Source organism: Python bivittatus, unplaced genomic scaffold (assembly GCF_059951505.1).
Source record: "Python bivittatus isolate LINGU-HERP-01145 unplaced genomic scaffold, Pbiv_v1 ctg000650_np1212, whole genome shotgun sequence".
Lineage (NCBI taxonomy): Eukaryota > Metazoa > Chordata > Lepidosauria > Squamata > Pythonidae > Python > Python bivittatus.
In genome coordinates, this window is record NW_028277093.1 from 1,926,413 (window position 1) to 1,945,583 (window position 19,171).

A 19,171-nucleotide genomic window follows, 5' to 3' on the forward strand; every position below is an offset into this window, starting at 1 on the left:
TGCCTTGGTTCATAGATCTTACATTCCAGGTACCTATACAATATTGTTCTTTACAGCATCGGACCTTCTTTTTGCTTCCAGATACATCCACAGCTGAACGTCCTTTCGGCTTTGGCCCAGCCGCTTCACTCTTTCTGGAGCTACTTGGAATTGCCCTCCACTCTTCCCCAGTAGCATATTGGACACCTTCCGACCTGAGGGGCTCATCTTCCGGCATCATATCTTTTAGCTTTTTAACATTGTCCATGGGGTTTTCTTGGCAAGGATACTGGAGTGGGTTGCCATTTCCTTCTCCAGTGGACCACATTTTGTCAGAACTCTCTCATGACCTGTCCGTCTTGGGTGGCCCTGCACAGTATAGCTCATGGCTTCACTGAGTTACGCAAGCCCCTTCGCCACGACAAGGCAGTGATCTATGAAGGGGGGATTTCATTGTAGACCTACCCAAGAGCAAGAAAAAGACAGTGATTTGGGTGGTAACAGACTTGTTTTCAAAACAAGACCATTTTGTAGCATGTGTCTCCATCCCCACAGTATACAAACTAGCTGAATTATTCATACAACACATTTATAGACTGCATGGAACCCCAACCAAAATAATTAGCGATCGTGGAGTACAGTTTGCCTCAAAGTTCTGGAGGGCGTTCTTAAAGCTAATTGGGTCGAGCCAAGCCCTGAGTTCAAATAACCACCCCCAGACAGATGGAGCCTCTGAACAACTGAACTCCATGTTGGAGCAATATTTAAGATGCTTCCTAAACTACCAGCAAGACAAATGGGCACAGTTGCTCCCATTCGCTGAAGCTGCATATAATAACGCGGTGCATCAGAGCACCAGACCTAGCCCGTTCAAAGTAGCTATCGGTCAGGACTTTGTTGCTTTCCCCAGGCTTCCTCAAGAAACCACCCACATATCTTTGATAGATGAGTGGGTCACACAGATAACAGACCTATGGCCAATAGTTAAATCAGCACTGTAAGATGCCCAGGATAATTATAAGTAGTATGCCGATCGCAAATGCTCCCTGGAGAAACCGTAGAAGTTGGGGGACCAGGTGTACTTGTCCACTAACTATCTTAAAATATTGCAGCCCTCAAAAAAGTTAGGATCCAAGTTTTTTGGTCCCTTTCTGACAGAGCTATTAACCCTGTTATGTTCTGACTCAAATTACCTAAGTCCCTCAGGAGGATTCATCCAGTTTTCCACTGTCGCCTCTTAAAACCATTTAAGAAATCGCCCAGATGGCACCCCATGCAAGGGCAACCAGACCCCACAATAGTTAACGGCCAGCAGCACTTTGAAGTGCAGGAAATTCTGGATGCCAGGATACGTAGAGGGAGATTGCAATTCCTCAAACACTTCCTGGGGGCACAGAGCAAGTTGGTGGCTGAGAGTGATGTCAGTGCCCCAGTTGATCAAAGACTTTTATAGCAAATACCCTGACAAACCTAAATAACAAGCGTGGTGGAATTGTGTATAAGTTTTATCCTCTTTCTCTAGTCTCTTTCCAGATTTGTGCCACGAAGACTGAAGCTGCTCCTCTTTCCGGAGGGGTGGCATGTCAGAATCCTTGTGACCATTACTTCGTACAACTGCTTTGTTTGCTGTGGTTCTACCATTCCAGCAGAATGGGGGGGGGGAGGTCAGAGCGAGGACTGCTAGGAGCTGATGAACCATTTCCAAATGCTCAGGAACAATTAAGGGCACAGGAATGGAAGAAATCTAAGAGTCCCGACAACCTGCTCAGGAAGGATTTGATGATCAGAGGGGAGAGGGCAATGAGAGGACTTTAAATTGGGGTTTAGCACGTGTGGAATTTAGTTCCAGCTATTTCGTTTTGCCTTAGAACTGTATACTACTGTTTTCTCAATACATCTACTTGTCTCTGAACATCCATCAGTTTCGATGAGAGTTGCATTCATTGAGGACTGAGTACAGCGGTTCTTACAGGGGCTAATCCCCAGAACCGCCAGTGCCTCAAAGGAATACGACTATCACATGGGATCTTTGGGAGTCACATCTTTGACCTTTGAAGCTGAGAAGGAGAACGAAACAGAAGAGAGTTGGCCAGTCTAAAATTAGTAGAAATTTCCATGGAAGTTTATTTATTTATTTATTCACTTTCTAAGGCTGCCCATCTCAAGCAAGGGACTCAAGCAAGGGAAAGTCTTTTATCTCAAAGTGTTGTTTGCCTTGAATCATTTAAGGTTCTGGCGTGGGTGGTGTGGGATGCCATTTAGCAGATTCTTTATATGGCTTCAATAAATCACTGTGAAATACAGGATTGATCTTACTTTGGTTTTTTGGTAATTTAAGACGAACCCACACAGGGTTAATTACTTTCTCAATCTCAAATGGCCCTAAATATTTACAGCCTAATTTCTTGGATGCCTGTGAAGATTTTAATTCTTTGTTGATAACCAGACCTTTTCTCCCACCTTCCATTTCTCTTCAGGGACCCTCTTTCTGTTTGCATACTTTTAATAACTTTCTCTCGCTTTAACCAGAGCTTTTTGCGTGACTGGCCACAGGCCTCACATCTATTTAACCCATTCATCCACTGAGGTGACTCCTGTTTCTTCATGAGGCAGTTCCGGGATTGGCACAAAGTCTTGCCCTGTAGCAATTTTGAAAGGCGAAAATCCTGTACTGTCATGAACAGCGTTATTATATGCCACCTCTGCATAAGGTAGCAAGTCCACCCAATTGTCCTGTTGGCAATTTACAAAACACCTCAAATATTGCTCCAGTCCAGCATCCCGTCGTTCACTCGCCCCGTCCGTCTGTGGATGAAAACTCGAACTCAGACCCTGCTTAGTCCCAATCAGCCTCAAGAACGCCCTCCAGAATTTCAAAGTGAACTGTATTCTGCGGTCACTGGCCACCCTTTCGGGACATCCATGAAGTCGATAGATGTGTTGGATGAACAGGCTGCTAATTCAGATGCTGAGGGGATGGCTTTGCAAGCTATAAAGTGCGTCTGTTTGGAAAACACATCCGTAACTGTCCAAATCACTTTTGTTCTTTTTCTACCCTCTGGGAGATCGCAATGAAATCCATTGCAATCTGTTTCCAGGGTCTGGAAACAGTGGAAACACACCTTCCCCACAGCCCGAGAGCTCGTCCCCGCTCTTACGACTCTTATGGTCTGCTTCATTGCTGGTGGACGGGGAGAACTTGCCACCTTCAGTGCTGCTGCTGCACCAGTTCCCCGGAGAGTAGACAGTTGTGACTCTAGTACCAAGACATGAGCGATCCATCCGCTAGTGTGGTCGGGCAGCCTCGCACTACAGCCATTTCGCAGGGCTTTGGGTCCAGCCCTTTTTGGAATCGCTTAACTAGAAATGCCTTGGGCCAGTCATGAAGTTTAGCCGCTAGCCGCTGGAACTCCAGAGTGTATTCAGTCACCGAGCGGGAGCCTTGCTTGAGATCCACGATAGCATCCTCTGCCTGGGCACGGGCACAAGGGTCCTCGAACCGATTTCTCAGTGCTCTGATGAATCCTTGGAAGTCCTCTAACTCGGGCGCTTCTGCCTCCTGCAGGTCGACCACCCACTTGGCTACGCGGCCCACTAGGTATTGTGAGAAGTACAGGACCTGCCACTCATCATTTTGGAACAGCCGGCCACAAGTCCCCATGCAAATCCTGACTTGATTCAGGAAACTAGCCAACTCTCCCGGGTCCCCATTGTATTCTTTCCGCAACCCCCATCTCTTCAACGGGTCACCCTCTTCTCTACTGAAGTGTGGTGGCCATCCTCCGAAATCTTCGGGTTCCCTAGGCACCATCCTAATCTCTGGAGAGAGAATGTTCCAGAGGGCAGGGGCTACAGCAGAAAAGGCACACTTCCTAATTCCCACTAGCCACATTCCTTGGCTGACAGGACCTGGAGCATGCCCATCCTGACTCATTTGGAAGCAAGACAAGGAAAAAGGAATGCTCACGGCAACTCTGCCGAGAGAAAATCAAAGAAGAGATTCCCTGCTATCCTCCTGTGGCCTCCTTGGGCCTGGAGGTTTGGAGCCTGGGAAGTGGAAAATCATTCAAAAGAAGATTGTAAGAACTTTCATGAGGTTCTCCAAAAGTCTAAGACTGTTGAATGTCTTCCTAGATTCTCCTAGAGGAAGAGAAACACCCTGCTTCCCTGATCTTCTGGGATGCAAGCTGAAAGTGGGCATATGCCCTAACTCTTGGACCATGGTATCAGCATCCTTGTCCCACAGTTGCCTAAGGAGAAGCAGCTGAAGACAATCTTGGATGTCATTCAAGGTCATTACAATCTTACACAGATGCACATTTGACTTCTGTATTTTGTGAGTTTTCAAAAACATGTTGTCACCAGTCCTCCACCTGCTTCTGGAGCCACAGGGTAGCAGATGCTTCCTTCCCTTGTAATTAAACTAATTCATGGCCCTCTCATTCCTCCAAAGCTCAAGGGATTTTGGCCAAAGATCCTCCCGGAGTTCCCAAACGTGGAAAGCCATGTGCTGTAGTGTCTTGCCAAACCTTGCCTGGGAAGGCAGATGCCCAGATAAATTCTTCATCTTAGGCCACTGAGAATTCAGGAGGAGATTCGGAGCAGGCAGAGATAGCCTCCCACTTGATCTATTGGCTCCCCACTTTGCTGCCAAGCTGTCGTGGACACCTTCTCTTCTGCTGAGAGACAGAGCCTGCTTTCTCAAATGCCATCAAGTGTTACAATGAGAAAAGGGATTCTGGTGGGTGTAATCAAGACCCAGGAGCATCTTCTGCTGCTGCTGCTGCTGCTGCTGCTGCTTCTGCTGCCGCCCACTGCAACTGGTGGGAGAAGATGTCCCCTCAATTTCATCAAGGACCGGAATGCGATGCACAATTATTATCAGTCAGGAGATCTAAACATTGGTGGGATTGTTTCTGCAACACCAATTAAGTTCCACCCAGCAGTCTTCTATAAGCCTCCCATCACTAGTCTTGTTGGGTATGCCCTGAAAGGTTTTTTTTTAGATTAGATTAGATTAGATTAGATTAGATTAGATTAGATTAGATTTTTTTAGATTTAGATAAGGCAGCAAACTTATATACACCCTCCTCCTATTTTCCCCACAACAACAACCCTGTGCGGTGGGTTGGGCTGAGAGAGAATGACTGACTGGTTCTTTTTTCATAGACATGAACCACCCAGTCCATCAAGGACTATTCCGTTTTCCACTTTTCAGGGCCTACCAAGCTGGGCTCTGAAGGTTTTGGTTTTAGGGTTCCATGAAGTTTTTTACCTCAAAGAACAAGCCCTTCTGCTCCTAAATTAAGCCAAGGCCACACATGCTTTGTTGCCAAGAAGGGTCTGTCTTGGGGTCCTGCAATGCTGGTGAGTTGCCTCCCTCTTCTTGCCCGTAGAGCCAAGATGGCTCACTGTAATTTGCAGAATAAATACGCTGCAGATGTGTATAGGACTGTGCGTTGAAAGAGTGTCAGTGATGTTACAGATGTCATAAGTTGGCTTGCAATGGAAATTACCAGATGACCCCTGTGCTTTACTTCAGGGCGGGGCCATTTGTCTTCTGGTTTCTCCTGTCCTTCCTCTTTGCCACTGAGGAGATCAACCAAAACCCCAGGCTCCTATCCAATGTCACTCTGGGCTACAATTTCTATGATACCTATTATGATGCAAGGATGACCTATGATGCCATGGCAGACCTGCTCTCACCCGGGGAAGCAAGTGTTCCCAACTACAGCTGTGGAAGGAGGAGCAGCCTGGTGGCAGTGATTGAAGGGGCAGAAACTGATGCTTCCAGTCAGATTTCCATCATGTCGAGCATCTACAAAATCCCACAGGTATGAATCAAGGTAGGCTGGAACTGGGGTGTGCTCAGATTGGCCTAGAGAAGCCAAGGGGTGCATGGGAATGGCTAGTTTCCCCTTCTACATAAAGAAGGACAGCGCTGGGGAGGAGTTCCTATATTCTCTGTCTTGTGGACCCCTGGGAAGCCCAGTGTGCTCCTAGGCTGAGTTTGGTTTCTTGAAGTTGTCTCAGTGAAGGATCTTCTTGGTGTCCCTGCTAAGTGCCGGAATGAGAATGAAAGGATCTCCAAAGGATGGGTGTCCAGCGTATGCTTGAACATATATCTTTGTTTTTTAGCATAGCTGTTTTGTAACTTCAGTTCCTTCTTCCACATGTTGTGCTCTGGAACATCATTCCTTTGGCAATCTTCCAATCTATCCAATTCTTCCATTTTTTTCTTCTTTCTACAAAAAAGATGTTAAATTGTGGAAGAATAAATGGGTTCAAACTGAAGTTCTAAACATGTGCTTGGTGTGCTCGGTTTGGTCTTTGTGAATCAGCCCTTCTGTTGCTCTCCCTCTTCTCTCCTTCTCTCTCTTTCTCTTTTGGGAACCCACACCTTTCCCTCCATTCCATTCGCATCTCCTTCTCTCCATCTCCCAAGCTGCCAATATCCGATCTTCCCACGCTGGACCTTCCTGTCTCTCTCACCTGCATCATCTCTCCCCAGGAAATCCTTTTTCTGCTCCTTCTTAGGTCAGCTACGGTTTTGTTTCTGAAGCTCTGAGTGATAAAACTCACTTCCCGTTTGTCTATTGGGTGGTCCCCAAAGAAGAACATCTCTACCAAGTGATTGCCAAATTACTCGTGCACTTTGGGTGGAATTGGGTCAGCCTCGTTTCTCCAGACACTGAAAATGGAGAAAGGTTCACGAGGACTTTGACCCCAATCCTAACCAGGAATGCAATTTGTGTCGCCTTCTCATTGAGGATCCAAGGACTGAAGGTGGCAATCCCATTATTGCCCCTTGAAATATTATTCATGTGGAACAATGTCACTGTCTTCATTTATTATGGGGAGATACATTTCTTTTATGGTGTCATAAAAATTTTACAGATCATGGTCAATATATTCAGTATACCCATTGTGGGGAAAATCTGGATCACAACAGCTTTGTGGGACCTCACTTTGAATTTGTCTTATGACATGTTCTCCAACAAGCAAATCCATGGCTTTTTTTCTTTCTTAATTCATCAGGAGAAAAAGGTTAAAAATGAGAATTCTGAAGCATTTTACGGTGCTATGAACAAGTTTGGACTAGGAGCCTTTAAGTGCTTGCTTTCAAAACATGCTTTGTCAGTAAAATGGCGGAGAAGATGCAAGAAGGAGAGGATTCTGGAGGCCCTGACTGAAGAGTTTATTGACACCACTCTGTCCATGGACAGCCACCGCATTTCCAGTCTTGTGCAGGCTGTGGCAAGGGCCATCGATACAGCCCTCTCTTGGAGAACCCAAAGGATGAGACCTAGATGTGCAGACAGGCTCAGAGCACAAAATATCCCAGCATGGCAGGTACGGATTTTTCCTGAGAAATCATCCTGCTTTCTTGAGGTGCCATCCAAGGGTGGAGAGCAGCTGAGATGTTGTGGTAGGTTAAGCTCCTGAGATATCAAAGAAATCCATTTTGTAATTTCTTGGAGGAAGTTCAGTTTTTGGTGTCTCCTGGGCCTGGTGTCCATGTCATTGAGACAGCACTTGCTCCAAGCCATCCTGCTGATGCTCCTTCCACTCCAAAATCTTTTCCTCTGGGATAGTATTCAGGTTATGGGGAGTTCTGTGTCTCAGCAATTAGGAGGAATGTCACAGTCGTACTTGCCAAACTGCTTTTGTGTCACGGCTCTAACCTTCCCCAAAGTGCTGAATGAGAAGGAAGGGACTTACCCACTATTTGTCTCCAGCTGAAGGCAGAAGGGAAGCTCCTAATATCATAGGAAAGGTCAGAAGGAAAGAGCACAGCACTGAGAAGAAAACACCAACTGTTTATTCAGTGATAGTTGGGCCCCTGTTTTGCATGAAAGAGGACCCTGGAACAATGGGAAAGCAGGATCTGGGAAGCTACACAGGTCCTTGTGGATGTATATGGGCCATTCTCATTGTTAGGGAGAACGCCACGCTTTCAGAAGCAGCCACAGAGTGTGGACCTCCGTTGTTGGGGAGATGGAACCTCGAGATAATCAGGGGCGTGTCCTTGATTGAGGTTGGAATGTTGCGGTTTCTCACCTGGCTGCTGTGTTGTGCTTTCTTTCTTAGTGCTGCCATTGGACTGTGCTAGATGTGGGTGAGCGAGGCTCCTCCTCTCTTGGCCAGATAGGTTTACAGGGGACTTTCTCCACAGGCAGAGATGGTGAGTGTGGGTCTGGTCGGAGTAGGCAAAGAGCGGGTTCTGGGTCACATCAGAGAGGGGGGGAAGGAGTGCAGTCTCCATCTTTGTTACATTACAGGTAGTCCTCGCTGAAAGACCCTAATTGGGACTGGCAACTCTGCCCCTAAGGGAAACAGTCACTAAGTGGGAAATCACGTGACTGAGATTGTGCTTTCTGGCTGGAAAGAGACAACGCTGGTCAGTTTCACACCTTCGGCTTTTGTTTGCCTCCTAACCCTCCTCAGCCCTTCGGAATGCTTGAGTGCCTGCTTACTGTCTTGTACCCATCGAAAGCAATGCGATTGTGCTGGCAGCCCTGGGCTGGGAACTGTGAGCGCACTACACAAACAGCTTGCCTTCTTGAAATCTCTTCTTTTCCACTCTCTCCACTCTGCAAGGGGGAAGGAAGGAAAAAAGCAAGCAATTTCTGTAGGCAATCTCTCCTTTACCTGGCCCTTTCCCACAGGCGGCACGATCACGTTGGTTTGGATGTGTAGAAGAGGAAACAGCTTACTGTCTTGTAATCCCTTCCTCTCCAATCCATCTGATCTGCAAGGGCTGGGGGAGGGGGGGGGAGGAAGAATGACAGGTCAGGCACAGGACAATGCATACTGACTCTAATGGTGAGCATGTGACTGAGGGACATTGCGAAGGTCGTAAATGGTTGTAAAGTTATTTTTTCGGCACTGTCATAACTTCAAACAGTCACTGAATGAGTGGTCAGTAAGTGACAACTGCCTGTATTGTTGTTCTTGTTGGTTTCACAGTCAACCGGATGTTTAGACTGGATTTGGCATTTTTATCCGCCTATCGAGTCCTTCCCAAGGACCTGGGATAGGCAGAAGTTGTTTAATGGTGTTAAAGGTATCCTCACAGGATATTAGCTGTTCCAAGTAAGGCTGCCTTTTGCAATTGACTGATGGCGATTTTGTCAATGCCGATGGTGTTCAAGTGGTGCTCCAGATGTTTTGGGATTGCACCCGGGGCACCTATGACTATTGGTACTACCTTCGCTTTCTTTTGCCATAGTCGTTCTACTTCTATTTGCAGGTCTTTGTATTTCGTGATTTTCTCCCGTTCTTTCTCTTCTCTTCTACTATCTCCAGGTATTGCAAGGTCCACTATCCAGACTTCTTGTCTTTCTTCTCAACAATTGTTAAGTCTGGGTGTTGTGCCGCAGATGCTTGTCTGTCTGAATTCTGAAGTCCCAGAGCACTTTGTCTTCTTCATTTTCTATGACTTTGTCTCTTTTGTGATCCCACCAGTTCTTGCTTGCAGGCAAGTGGTATTTCTTGCAGAGATCCCAATGTGCCATTGTTGCTATTTGTCATGCTGTTGTTTGTCAACAGGCTGTGCGATCTTCTTGCAGCAGCTAACGAGGTGGTCCACTGTCTCTTCAGCTTCTTTGCAGAGGCGGCATTTGCTGCCTTCTCAATTCTGGCTTTGTATGGCGAGGCCTTGTGCAGCCAGAATTAGCCCCTCTGCCTCTTTCTTCAACTTTCCTGCTCTTAGCCGTTGCCAGGTCTTGTGGTTAAGCAGGTAACTGGCCTGTAGTTGCCTGGTGCTGCCTCTTTGCTGGATCTTTCAATATCAGGTAGGTTTTGCCAGATGTTAAGCAATCTTCAATTTCACCTCCTTGCAGTATCTTGTTCAACTGCTTGGCAATGAGTGGGTGCAGAGCAGTCAGATGTTTCAGCCAAAAACCATGCAGTTCATCTGATGAATTCTTGATCTTCCTTGCCCTTTTCTCCACCATTTCTGCTGTTCTTACAAGTTCTTTCATTTCAGCTTCTTTTTATTTTTATCTACCTCCTTTATCCAAGCCACATTCTTGTTGTATTTCTTTGGGTTTCTTTGTTTGTTTATTATTAAATTTGTATGCTGCCCATCTCCCCCAAGCGTGTGACTCTGGGTGGCTGAGTTAAAATCAGAAACCCCATCAACAATCAAAAATCTCTCAGAAATAGTTAAAGTAAATAATCCATTAAAAATCAAATCTAAACAACAAACCCTGTACATAAATGCTAAAAACATTCAAGATGACCGGGGGTGGGGGCAAGGTCAACCACCCCACAAGCCATCTCTGCTGGTGCGAGCCCCCATCTGGCCCCCAGGCCTTCTGGCAGAGCCAGGATTTTACCCCCTTTCTGAAGGCCATGAGGGAGGGGGCACACCGGACCTCTGGAGGCAGAACGTTCCTTAGGGTGGGGGCCACAACAGAAAAGGCCCTCTGCCTAGATCCCACCAGTCAAAATTCCTTGATGGGTGGGGGCTGCAACATGCCCCTTCTGCTGGACCGAGTGGGGTGGGCTGAAGTAACGGGCAATTTGGCTCCTCAGATAACCTGGTCCTGTGCCATGAAGGGCTTTAAAGGTGATGACCAACACCTTGAACTGGGCCTGGAAGCAGACTGGCAACCAATGCAGCTTGCGTAACAGCGGTGTTATATGTGCCCTCCTAGGGGCATTCAGAACTGTCCGCGCCACCGCATTCTGCACCAGCTGTAGCTACCGGATACTCTTCAAGGGTAGCCCCATGTAGAGCGCATTACAGTAATCCAACCAGGAGATGACCAGGGCATGAGTGACCATGCGGAGGGCCTCCTGATCAAGGAAGGGGCATAACTGCGGCACAACGCAAAGTTGCGCAAAGGCCCTTCTAGCCACGACTGCCACCTGCTCTTCGAGCAGGAGTCGTGAGTCCAGGAGAACCCCAGATTATGCACCGGGTCTGTCTGGGGTAGTGCGACCCCATCAAGAACCAAAGATGATAAACTCCTGGATCTTGAGTCTCCCCATACCCACAGCCATTCCATCTTATCAGGGTTCAGTTGAAGATTGTTGGCCCCCATCCAGGGCCCTACAGCCTCCAGGCACCGCAAGAGGGTAGTCACAGCATCACTTAGGTCACCCGGGATGGAGATGTATAATTGGGTATCATCAGCATACTGATGATACCTCATCTCATGGTGCCAGATGATCTCACGCAATGGTTTCATGTAGATGTTAAATAAGGGCGGTGAAAGCACTGAACCCTGAGGCACCCCACAGAGTAGGGGCCGTGGGTTGGACCTCTCGCTCCCTATCAACACCGATTGGGTTTGGCCTTTGAGAAAGGAGCTGAACCAGCACAGCACTGTACCACCCAGCCCCAACTCCTGCAGCCGACCCAAAAGGATACCATGGTGGTATCGAAAGCCACTGAGAGGTCAAGAAGAGCAAGGATGGATGCACTACCCCCATCCTGCTCTTGCCAGAGATCATCCAAAAGTGAGACCAATGCTGTTTCTATCCCATAACCAGGCCTGAACCCTCTGTCAGGATCTACCCAAACCAGAACCTTCAATTGTTTTTATTACTTTGACTTTTATTGCTAAGCATAGATCAATAGTAGAATAGTTGGAATGTTATTTTAAACCGGTTGCTTGACCTGCCATAAAAAGGGGGGAGAGGAGGCCAGGTGCCGTTATCTCTATCTTGAAACAGACAGCCAAGGCCAGGAGGTGTGAGAACTGGGGCAAGGCGCGAAGATTTGTAAGCGGGAAAGGAAACCTAGAAGGGGGGGAATTTGGGCTTAAAAGGACAAGGCCTTGCTTTGTAGATTTAGACTCAACAAACTATGATGCTGTATGCTTCTCCTGAATAAAGAAATCTCTGATGGAACTCTTGGTCTCCAGAGGATTTACTGAACTTTGGGATTGAGGGTGCAGACTCTGACATTTTGTTGAGTCCCACCCCTTTTCGACGGGGGATTTACCTGGGGAAGTATCCACCGTGGAAAACCCTCTTGAAAAACTTCCCGTGGCTGCGGAGATGGAAGAAGAAGGCCCCCTACTTGGAGCAGAAGGGGTGGTGGTGGAGGAAGAAGTAGGAACCCCAACAACCACCTACGCTCAGTTTCCACCACCTCGGAAACCCAACCGGCATGTGACCAAGTTATGGAGCATGGAGGAGTTGGCTGGGGGAATGTCGTTCCTGGATATGGCACCTGAACAACGCTGGGCACTGACTACGGGGAGAATCGAATCCACCCGAGTGGGAGCCCTGGAGGAGTGCGTGCAGATACTACAATCCGAGAACAGCATGATGAGGAGAGAATTGATGGGGATGAGTGACCTAATCCGGTACTCAGGTTTGTTCAGGGGTCCCGAAAGGGAGGGGGAATGCGGAGTAGAAGGGGCGGAAGAATCGCTACTGGCCCCCCACCACCCCAGCGATGGCAACCCCAGTGGCTCCGGCGGTGCAGGGACTCCTGGCTGCCCCAGCCGCGGCACCCACAGCCGCCCCGGGGGTCCAGCGACGAGTCTTCCCGGCCCAGACCAACCTAGATGTCCTCCTAAAATGGTGGGGGCTAACCGAGAAGTTTAGTGGTGAACCGAACAAAGTGCCGAGCTTTATGGCCCAGGTCACCATGTGCATGGAGCAAACGGGCCATCTATTCGCCTCTGACCGAGAGCGCGTGATCTACATTTGCAGAGCGCTCACTGGGAAAGCGGGAGAGTGGCTGATTCAACTTCGGGCAGCGCAAGCACCTGAACTACGCCACCTTGGCCGATTCCTAACTGCTCTGCGGCGGAGATTTGAAGATCCGGGAACAGTCGCCAAGGCCCGCTCAGCGCTGAATAAAGTGCGGCAGGGAAATCGCAGTGTCGGCGAGTACGGCCTGGAATTTCGCAACATTGCGGGGAAACTGCCGGATTGGCCGGAGCAGTTTAAGATCACCTGCTTCCAGCAAGGCATGCGGCGCGACTTGTGGAAATTAGCCTTCGCCCGAGGAAGCCCAAACACCCTAGATGGATGGATTGAGCACGCTGCAGAAGTAGAAGCTGAGTGGAAATCGGTGGATCCGGAGTTTGAGCGCAAAACCGGCGGCATTGCGCAGGCGCCCCGGAAACTGCCAGCGAGAGGAGGAGAGGAGGAGAACTGGGGCAAGGTGCAAAGATTTGCAAGCGGGAAAGGAAACCTAGAAGGGGGGGAATTTGGGCTTAAAAGGACAAGGCCTTGCTTTGTAGATTTAGACTTAACAAACTATGATGCTGTATGCTTCTCCTGAATAAAGAAATCTCTGATGGAACTCTTGGTCTCCAGAGGATTTACTGAACTTTGGGATTGAGGGTGCAGACTCTGACACCCTGACTGATTGGGTTGTCCCATAGCTGTGCCCAGAACTGCACTGTTTCTTCTTTGTCAGGTGTTGACTGCTTCATTGGAGTCTCTCCATTGATGGTTTGGTAGAAATGTTTCTGATTTGACCGAAATTGGAGATTCTGCCTGTAGTGTGCAAGTTGGGCTTCGTATCTGCTGATCTTCCTGGCTACGGCTGTTATTTGCTGCTTTATTATTTCCAGCACTTCCTTGATCTTCCTTGTTTCTAGGTGATATTTCTGGATCAGGTATCCTTTGGTCTTTTTGTTCTTCAGCTTCTTTTCTTTCCTCTGTTCTAGCTTGCTTGCATCTGATCTTAGCATGTGGATTTTAGTTTCCAACCCGAGCTTCCATTTGGGTGGTGCCTTGTTTGGCTTTCTTCCTTGTTTGTTGATTTTGCATCCAAGACATGCAGTTATAACTGCAGCCATGCGGTACATTAGTTGGTTTGTTTCTTGCAGTGAGCTGGTGCTTATATTTGATATTACAGTACTGGCATCTTTTCAAACTTGTGCTAGCTGTTTCTTTGTAACAAGCTTCAGTGCAGGCAACCTTATTCTGTTGTCTTTGTGCTGTTCTAGATGCTCGGTTATTCTTTGTTTCAATTCCTCTTGTTTTTCAGTGAGAGGGCTTTGTTCTTTCTGAGGAGAAGGCTCTACTGTCTGAGCTAATTCTAGCAAGGCTTCCATTTCTTTGCCCTGGGTAAACCTTTGCAGTTCTTCCAATTCCAGTTCTGTAAACACTTCATTTTGTGTTATAAATCAACATTGACCTGCTAGCCTCTCTTCTGTCATTTCTGATTCTGGATGTTCTTTCCAGAAGTGGTGCATTCTCTTCCGATATCCTCTTCTCATTGGACTTGATTTGTAACAGCAGATCATTATTTCTTTCTTTTCAGTCTTTGTATATTTGCGAGGGCTAATCAACTTTTCTTCCAGTAGTTGTGCAGCTGCTGGCCCTGGTTGCCCGGCCAACAGTCTGAGTCCTGTAGCCCACTTGTCACCAGATGTCCAGCAACTAGTACACCTAGCACAGTCCTTGTTGACCCAGGCGGCAGCTGATACAGTATTAGTTTCTGTAAATTACGTCTCACCATGTTGTTTATGGGAGAGACACACTTCGCCTGGCTCCTCTGATGAGATCTTTCCAGTATGCCTGGACCTCTGGCATAGCTCTCATCCTCCTCAGAGTACACAGGCCCCACAACCACGCCAAGGTAGTGCCTTACTGGGGGATGATGATGATGATGATGATGATGATGATTTATTTCTATTTCAAATTTAGTCACCATCCATCTCACTCTTATTATTTGATTTATTCAATTTACATAGATGCCCATCTCACATACCTGTCTCTGGACAGCTCACACAATTAAAAAAAAACATCATAAACGGTTACAAATAAACAACTAAAAATAAAAACTATTGGAAAAACCAATTAAAAGTTATTATCCTTTCCATGAGACCTAAGATGTTACAGTCAGACCAGGGTGGAAATATTAGACCTAGTTTCCTGTTTTCTGGACATTGTTGGTTTTTCTTCTTTGTAGCTTCATTGTTTCCTGGGAAACACCCATTTCTACAATTCCTCTCTGGAAGGAGTGTACTTGGATGAGAAAGGGGAGCTGAGGGCTGAATTTGATATTGTGAAGTGGGAGACATTCCCCAATGAGTCCAGCCATGCTGTGAAGTTTGGGCAGATAGACCAACGTTGGGGTTCCTCAGAGATGGATTTCACCCTGGACCAGGATGGGTGGTCCAGGCATTTTAATCAGGTAGGTATAATTCATTCATCTCACTTGGATGAAATTCTAATCATTGTTTTAATTTGTTAACATTCAAAAAGACTAGAAGGACCATTTTTTTTTTAAATAAGTATTAGTACGTAGTATTATATTTAAAGGAAATAGCAATGTTACTATATTACTATAATACTTCTGTTATATATAGTTTGAGAAAGAAATCTGTTTCACAGCTAGGGCTACATAGGGAAGAGGAAAGAGAAAAGAAAGAAGAACTCTATACTGAACTACCTAGAAAGAAAAATATCTAAGAAATAGGGGAAAAATGACAATCCAATGACAAAAACAACAAAAAGTCACTAAAGAAAACTAGAAACTCAGAAACCCACCCCAAATTCTTTCATATATGTATAGAAATGTCTAGAGTTGTCATAGTTTTTTCTCTCGAGTAGCAGATAGCTCTTTATTTCATGGCTACAGTCACCATCCCTAGCAATTTTTAAGCCAACAACCATCAAATCTGCTTCTTCAGTTTCTTCTCTGTTTATTTCCACTGGATTGGCCTTGCCTACAGATTAATTCTTGGCATTTTAAATACTGAGCAGACCACGTGGTTTACACTCTCTTCTTCCACCTTTAAGAAGAAAGTTCTGAAGTTTTCCTGAAGTCCAGGCGTCCAAGTGAAATCATCCATGTAGCTGTGGCTGATTTTTTTTCCTGGCAAGTTTAATTCCAATGTCTGTTTCTTCTAACCCAACATTTCTCCTGACCTATTCTGCAGAAAAGCTAAGTAAAGAAGGGGAATCCTCCTTTCCCAATTCTGAACTAGTTGCTCCTCCTAGCTAGTTGCTCCTTATTCCATTCCAACTGTTGCTTTGAAGCCATCACAACATTTCTTCAGTATACCCATATTTTAAGGGCCATTCCCAGTTCAGCATGGTCTGCACGCTCAAAAGCCTGTGCGTAATCAGTAAAGCAAAAATAGACGTATTTTGGAAGTCTCCTTCCCTTTGGCATTCCTAATGAACTCCAGGATAGAATTTATTATTATTTTTCCTCACAAAGCAGCCACACTCTGAGTTGATGTTTTTATCAAGCTCTCCTCTATAATGTCAAGGGGATCTTGCTGGATTACCCTGCAAGAGCCTGCAAGACTGGGTATTGAAATCAGAGCCCCATCCCCAGCACAACCTTAAGAGTAAATTGTTTGGAAGTTCTATCAAGTTCCAGTGTGATAGGGTAAAGTTTAAGGAGATTTGAGTGCAAGACCACTCTCAGTTGTGGAAACTCAATGAATTACTGTGGGTCCATCACTAATGCTCAACTTAATCAGCTTCATAGTGTTGTCGTGGGGAAAGCTGGGGAGGGAAGGCCACGTTCACCATCCTGAGATTCTGGAGGAAATGTGGGTTACATATTAAATAGATAAGCAATAAGAGCTATTCTGTTATACAAAGATGATAGTTAATGATGGGTTGAAGAGCCACAAGCATTCATTGGATTTAAAGGGGAGGCAAGAGAGAGCAAAATATATATTCTCAATCCTTGATTGAAATTCCAGCTGGGGATGGCAGAATTCTCTTTCTGTGGTGTCCGGGATTGCAAAAAGCATCCTACAAAAAAAACCCAGAAGAAAAGTGGTTCCCTGTCCTGCTGAATCTTTCCCCAATAAGGGGGGGATTTTCATGGACAGCATCTAGCAGGTGGTGGCAAAGCCTTTCTTGTTTTTTTGGTTCTTGTTGTTAGACATTTCGTCATTCCAGATGTACTGGGAGATGCCATCCTGGAGAGGCCAAGATGGTATTGGAGGGGAAGCCGCTTTGCTGCTACGGCTGCTCCTTGTGCGCAGAAGGGACCATCTCTACTCAGGAAGGTAGGTGTGTCCTGAACAAGGAGCAGGACTTTGTGAACTGGGCCAAGAATCACTGAGATGTATTCTGAGACAACATTCACTGTCTTGACTAATGAACATGTGAAATGTGTGGCCTAAGACATTTACAATTCAAGTATTCAATCCCATTGTTGCACTGAAAAATTTGGCAAGAGGAAATCCATTTACAATGATCAAAATGAAAATTTCACCAGAAGGTTAACAAAACAAAGTCAATATGGTCTCAACATCAGGAAATATTTCCTTAGGTCCCTTTAAACTGATTGAAACACAGTGTTTGAACCCAATGTCAGGGAGAGGCTCATGAAGCAGATAGACAGGGTGACTGCATAGGGGATGGAGGTCCTACACTAGAGAAAGTCCCTTTGTAGTCCACATGCAGCATGCTTCAGTTGACAGGTAAGAACAGTACGACCTCTCTTACTGGAGTGAGCTCTGAAAGAGGAGCTTAAAGCCTCCTGCTCCCAGACCATTGGATTGGGCTCCAAAACAAATTAGTAACTAGTATCTATAGCCCAATCCTCAAATGACACAATCAAAAGTACCCAACCAAAGTTTGCAGACACCATTTGTAGGATTTGGGATTTATAACATCACTGGGACCAAATGAAGCTGAGGACACTAGCCAGCACTTTCTAGCCCTTCTCTCCCTTAAGTCAACTTCTGGGTTTTCTTCATGTACCATTGCTTTGCTAGTGACAAAAGTGTGTTCATTACAATAATTTGATCAAGGTTCCTTGTACTCTGCATTTTCTCAATCAAGGAGCATATGTCAGTCAATGACCTGTCTGGGTTTTGTGCACCAGAACTCACCCAGAGATGGAAAATGTGTAGAGCAAAATACACAATTTATTCCAGAAGGATGGTATTAATCATGCTATGCTCATCTGTTTTCTTTTCAGATGCAGATCATTGCACCAAATGTGCTGATGATCAGCATCCAAATGAGGCCCAATGTCAATGTGTCCCCAAGTTCCATACCTTCCTGTCCTACAAAGAACATCTGGGGATCATCCTGATTTCCCTTGCCCTCTTCTTTGGCTTAATCGCAGCCTTTGTGTTAGTCATCTTCATTAAATTCCTGGAAATTCCTTTAGTCAAAGCCAACAATCAAGATCTCTCCTTTGTCCTCCTCGTGTCCCTCCTCTTTTCCTTCTTGTCCTCCTTCCTTTTCATTGGTCAGCCAAGGACTACCACTTGCCTCCTCCAACAAACTGTCTTTAACATCATCTTCTCAGTTGCTGTCTCTTCTGTCTTGGCCAAAATAGTCACAGTGGTGCTGGCCTTCTTGGAGACAAAGCCCAGGAGCAAGGCGAGGAGATGGCTAGGGAGGAGCTTGGCCAACTCCATTATTCTTTCTTGTTCTGGTATCGAAGTTGTCATCTGCACATTCTGGCTTGGAACTGCTCCTCCATTTCCTGAGTCTGACATGCAGTCCCAGCTCAGAGAGATCATCCTGCAATGCAACGAAGGCTCTGTCCCCATGTTTTATGGGGCCCTCGGCTACATGGGCTTCCTGGCTGCCGTCTGCTTCATGGTGGCTTTCCTGGCCAGGAACCTGCCTGGGGCCTTCAATGAAGCCAAGCTGATCACCTTCAGCATGCTGGTCTTCTGCAGCGTCTGGGTCTCCTTTGTGCCCACCTACCTGAGCACCAAAGGGAAGTTCATGGTGGCTGTGCAGGTCTTCTCCATCTTGGCCTCCAGTGCTGGCCTCCTGGGCTGCATCTTCATCCCCAAGTGCTACATTATCATTCTGAGGCCAGATCTAAATACAAAGGAGCAGCTAACGGCAAAAACTGGAGATGGCTTGAAAGTGAAGGCTAAATAATTGCAGTGGACTTACTGCTGGACATGTGTTAATTTAGCCATTTAATGTCTGCTAGGTATGCATTATTGTACTTGTGGGTGGTGGGGAAGTAGATTTGCTCTATATACTGTAGTGCTTAAAGGAATGACTGCTTCACCCTCCACAATCCATTGTAGCTGCTCCCTTTTTTCCCCAGTGAGAGTGCAAGGGGACCATAGCAAAGTTCCCACTCCAGCTTTGTGGACTGAAGACTTGCAAGGTTTGCTCTGCCAAAACTAAGCAAAGTCTGTGCCACACGGACAATATCTTGGGCAGCCAAGACAGGGCAGATTTTTCACGCAATTCCAGAGGAGCTGAATACAAAGGAGCATCACTATAAGAGAGCTCACTGAGGTTGAGACAGTTG

At 46.5% G+C, this 19,171-nt stretch overlaps 1 protein-coding gene across 1 annotated transcript; it reads left to right on the top strand.

Annotated features, from left to right (window-relative positions):
• The first annotated feature begins 5,651 nt into the window (after nucleotides 1-5,651).
• On the top strand, nucleotides 5,652-18,786 carry LOC148214485 (vomeronasal type-2 receptor 26-like). Its single transcript, XM_088151359.1, has 5 exons — nucleotides 5,652-5,813; nucleotides 6,517-7,332; nucleotides 14,876-15,100; nucleotides 16,814-16,940; nucleotides 17,861-18,786. The coding sequence occupies exons 1-5, from the start codon at nucleotides 5,652-5,654 to the stop codon at nucleotides 18,784-18,786; spliced, it is 2,256 nt and encodes a 751-aa protein (XP_088007485.1).
• The last annotated feature ends 385 nt before the right edge of the window (nucleotides 18,787-19,171 follow it).

Excerpts from the sequence above, each read along its gene's own strand:
- LOC148214485 (XM_088151359.1), top strand. The coding sequence starts at position 5,652 with ATGACCTATGATGCCATGGCAGACCTGCTCTCACCCGGGGAAGCAAGT. Across the intron at positions 7,333-14,875 it reads AAAATATCCCAGCATGGCAG|CTTCATTGTTTCCTGGGAAA; the intron begins GTACGGATTTTT and ends TCTTCTTTGTAG. Across the intron at positions 16,941-17,860 it reads GACCATCTCTACTCAGGAAG|ATGCAGATCATTGCACCAAA; the intron begins GTAGGTGTGTCC and ends TTTTCTTTTCAG.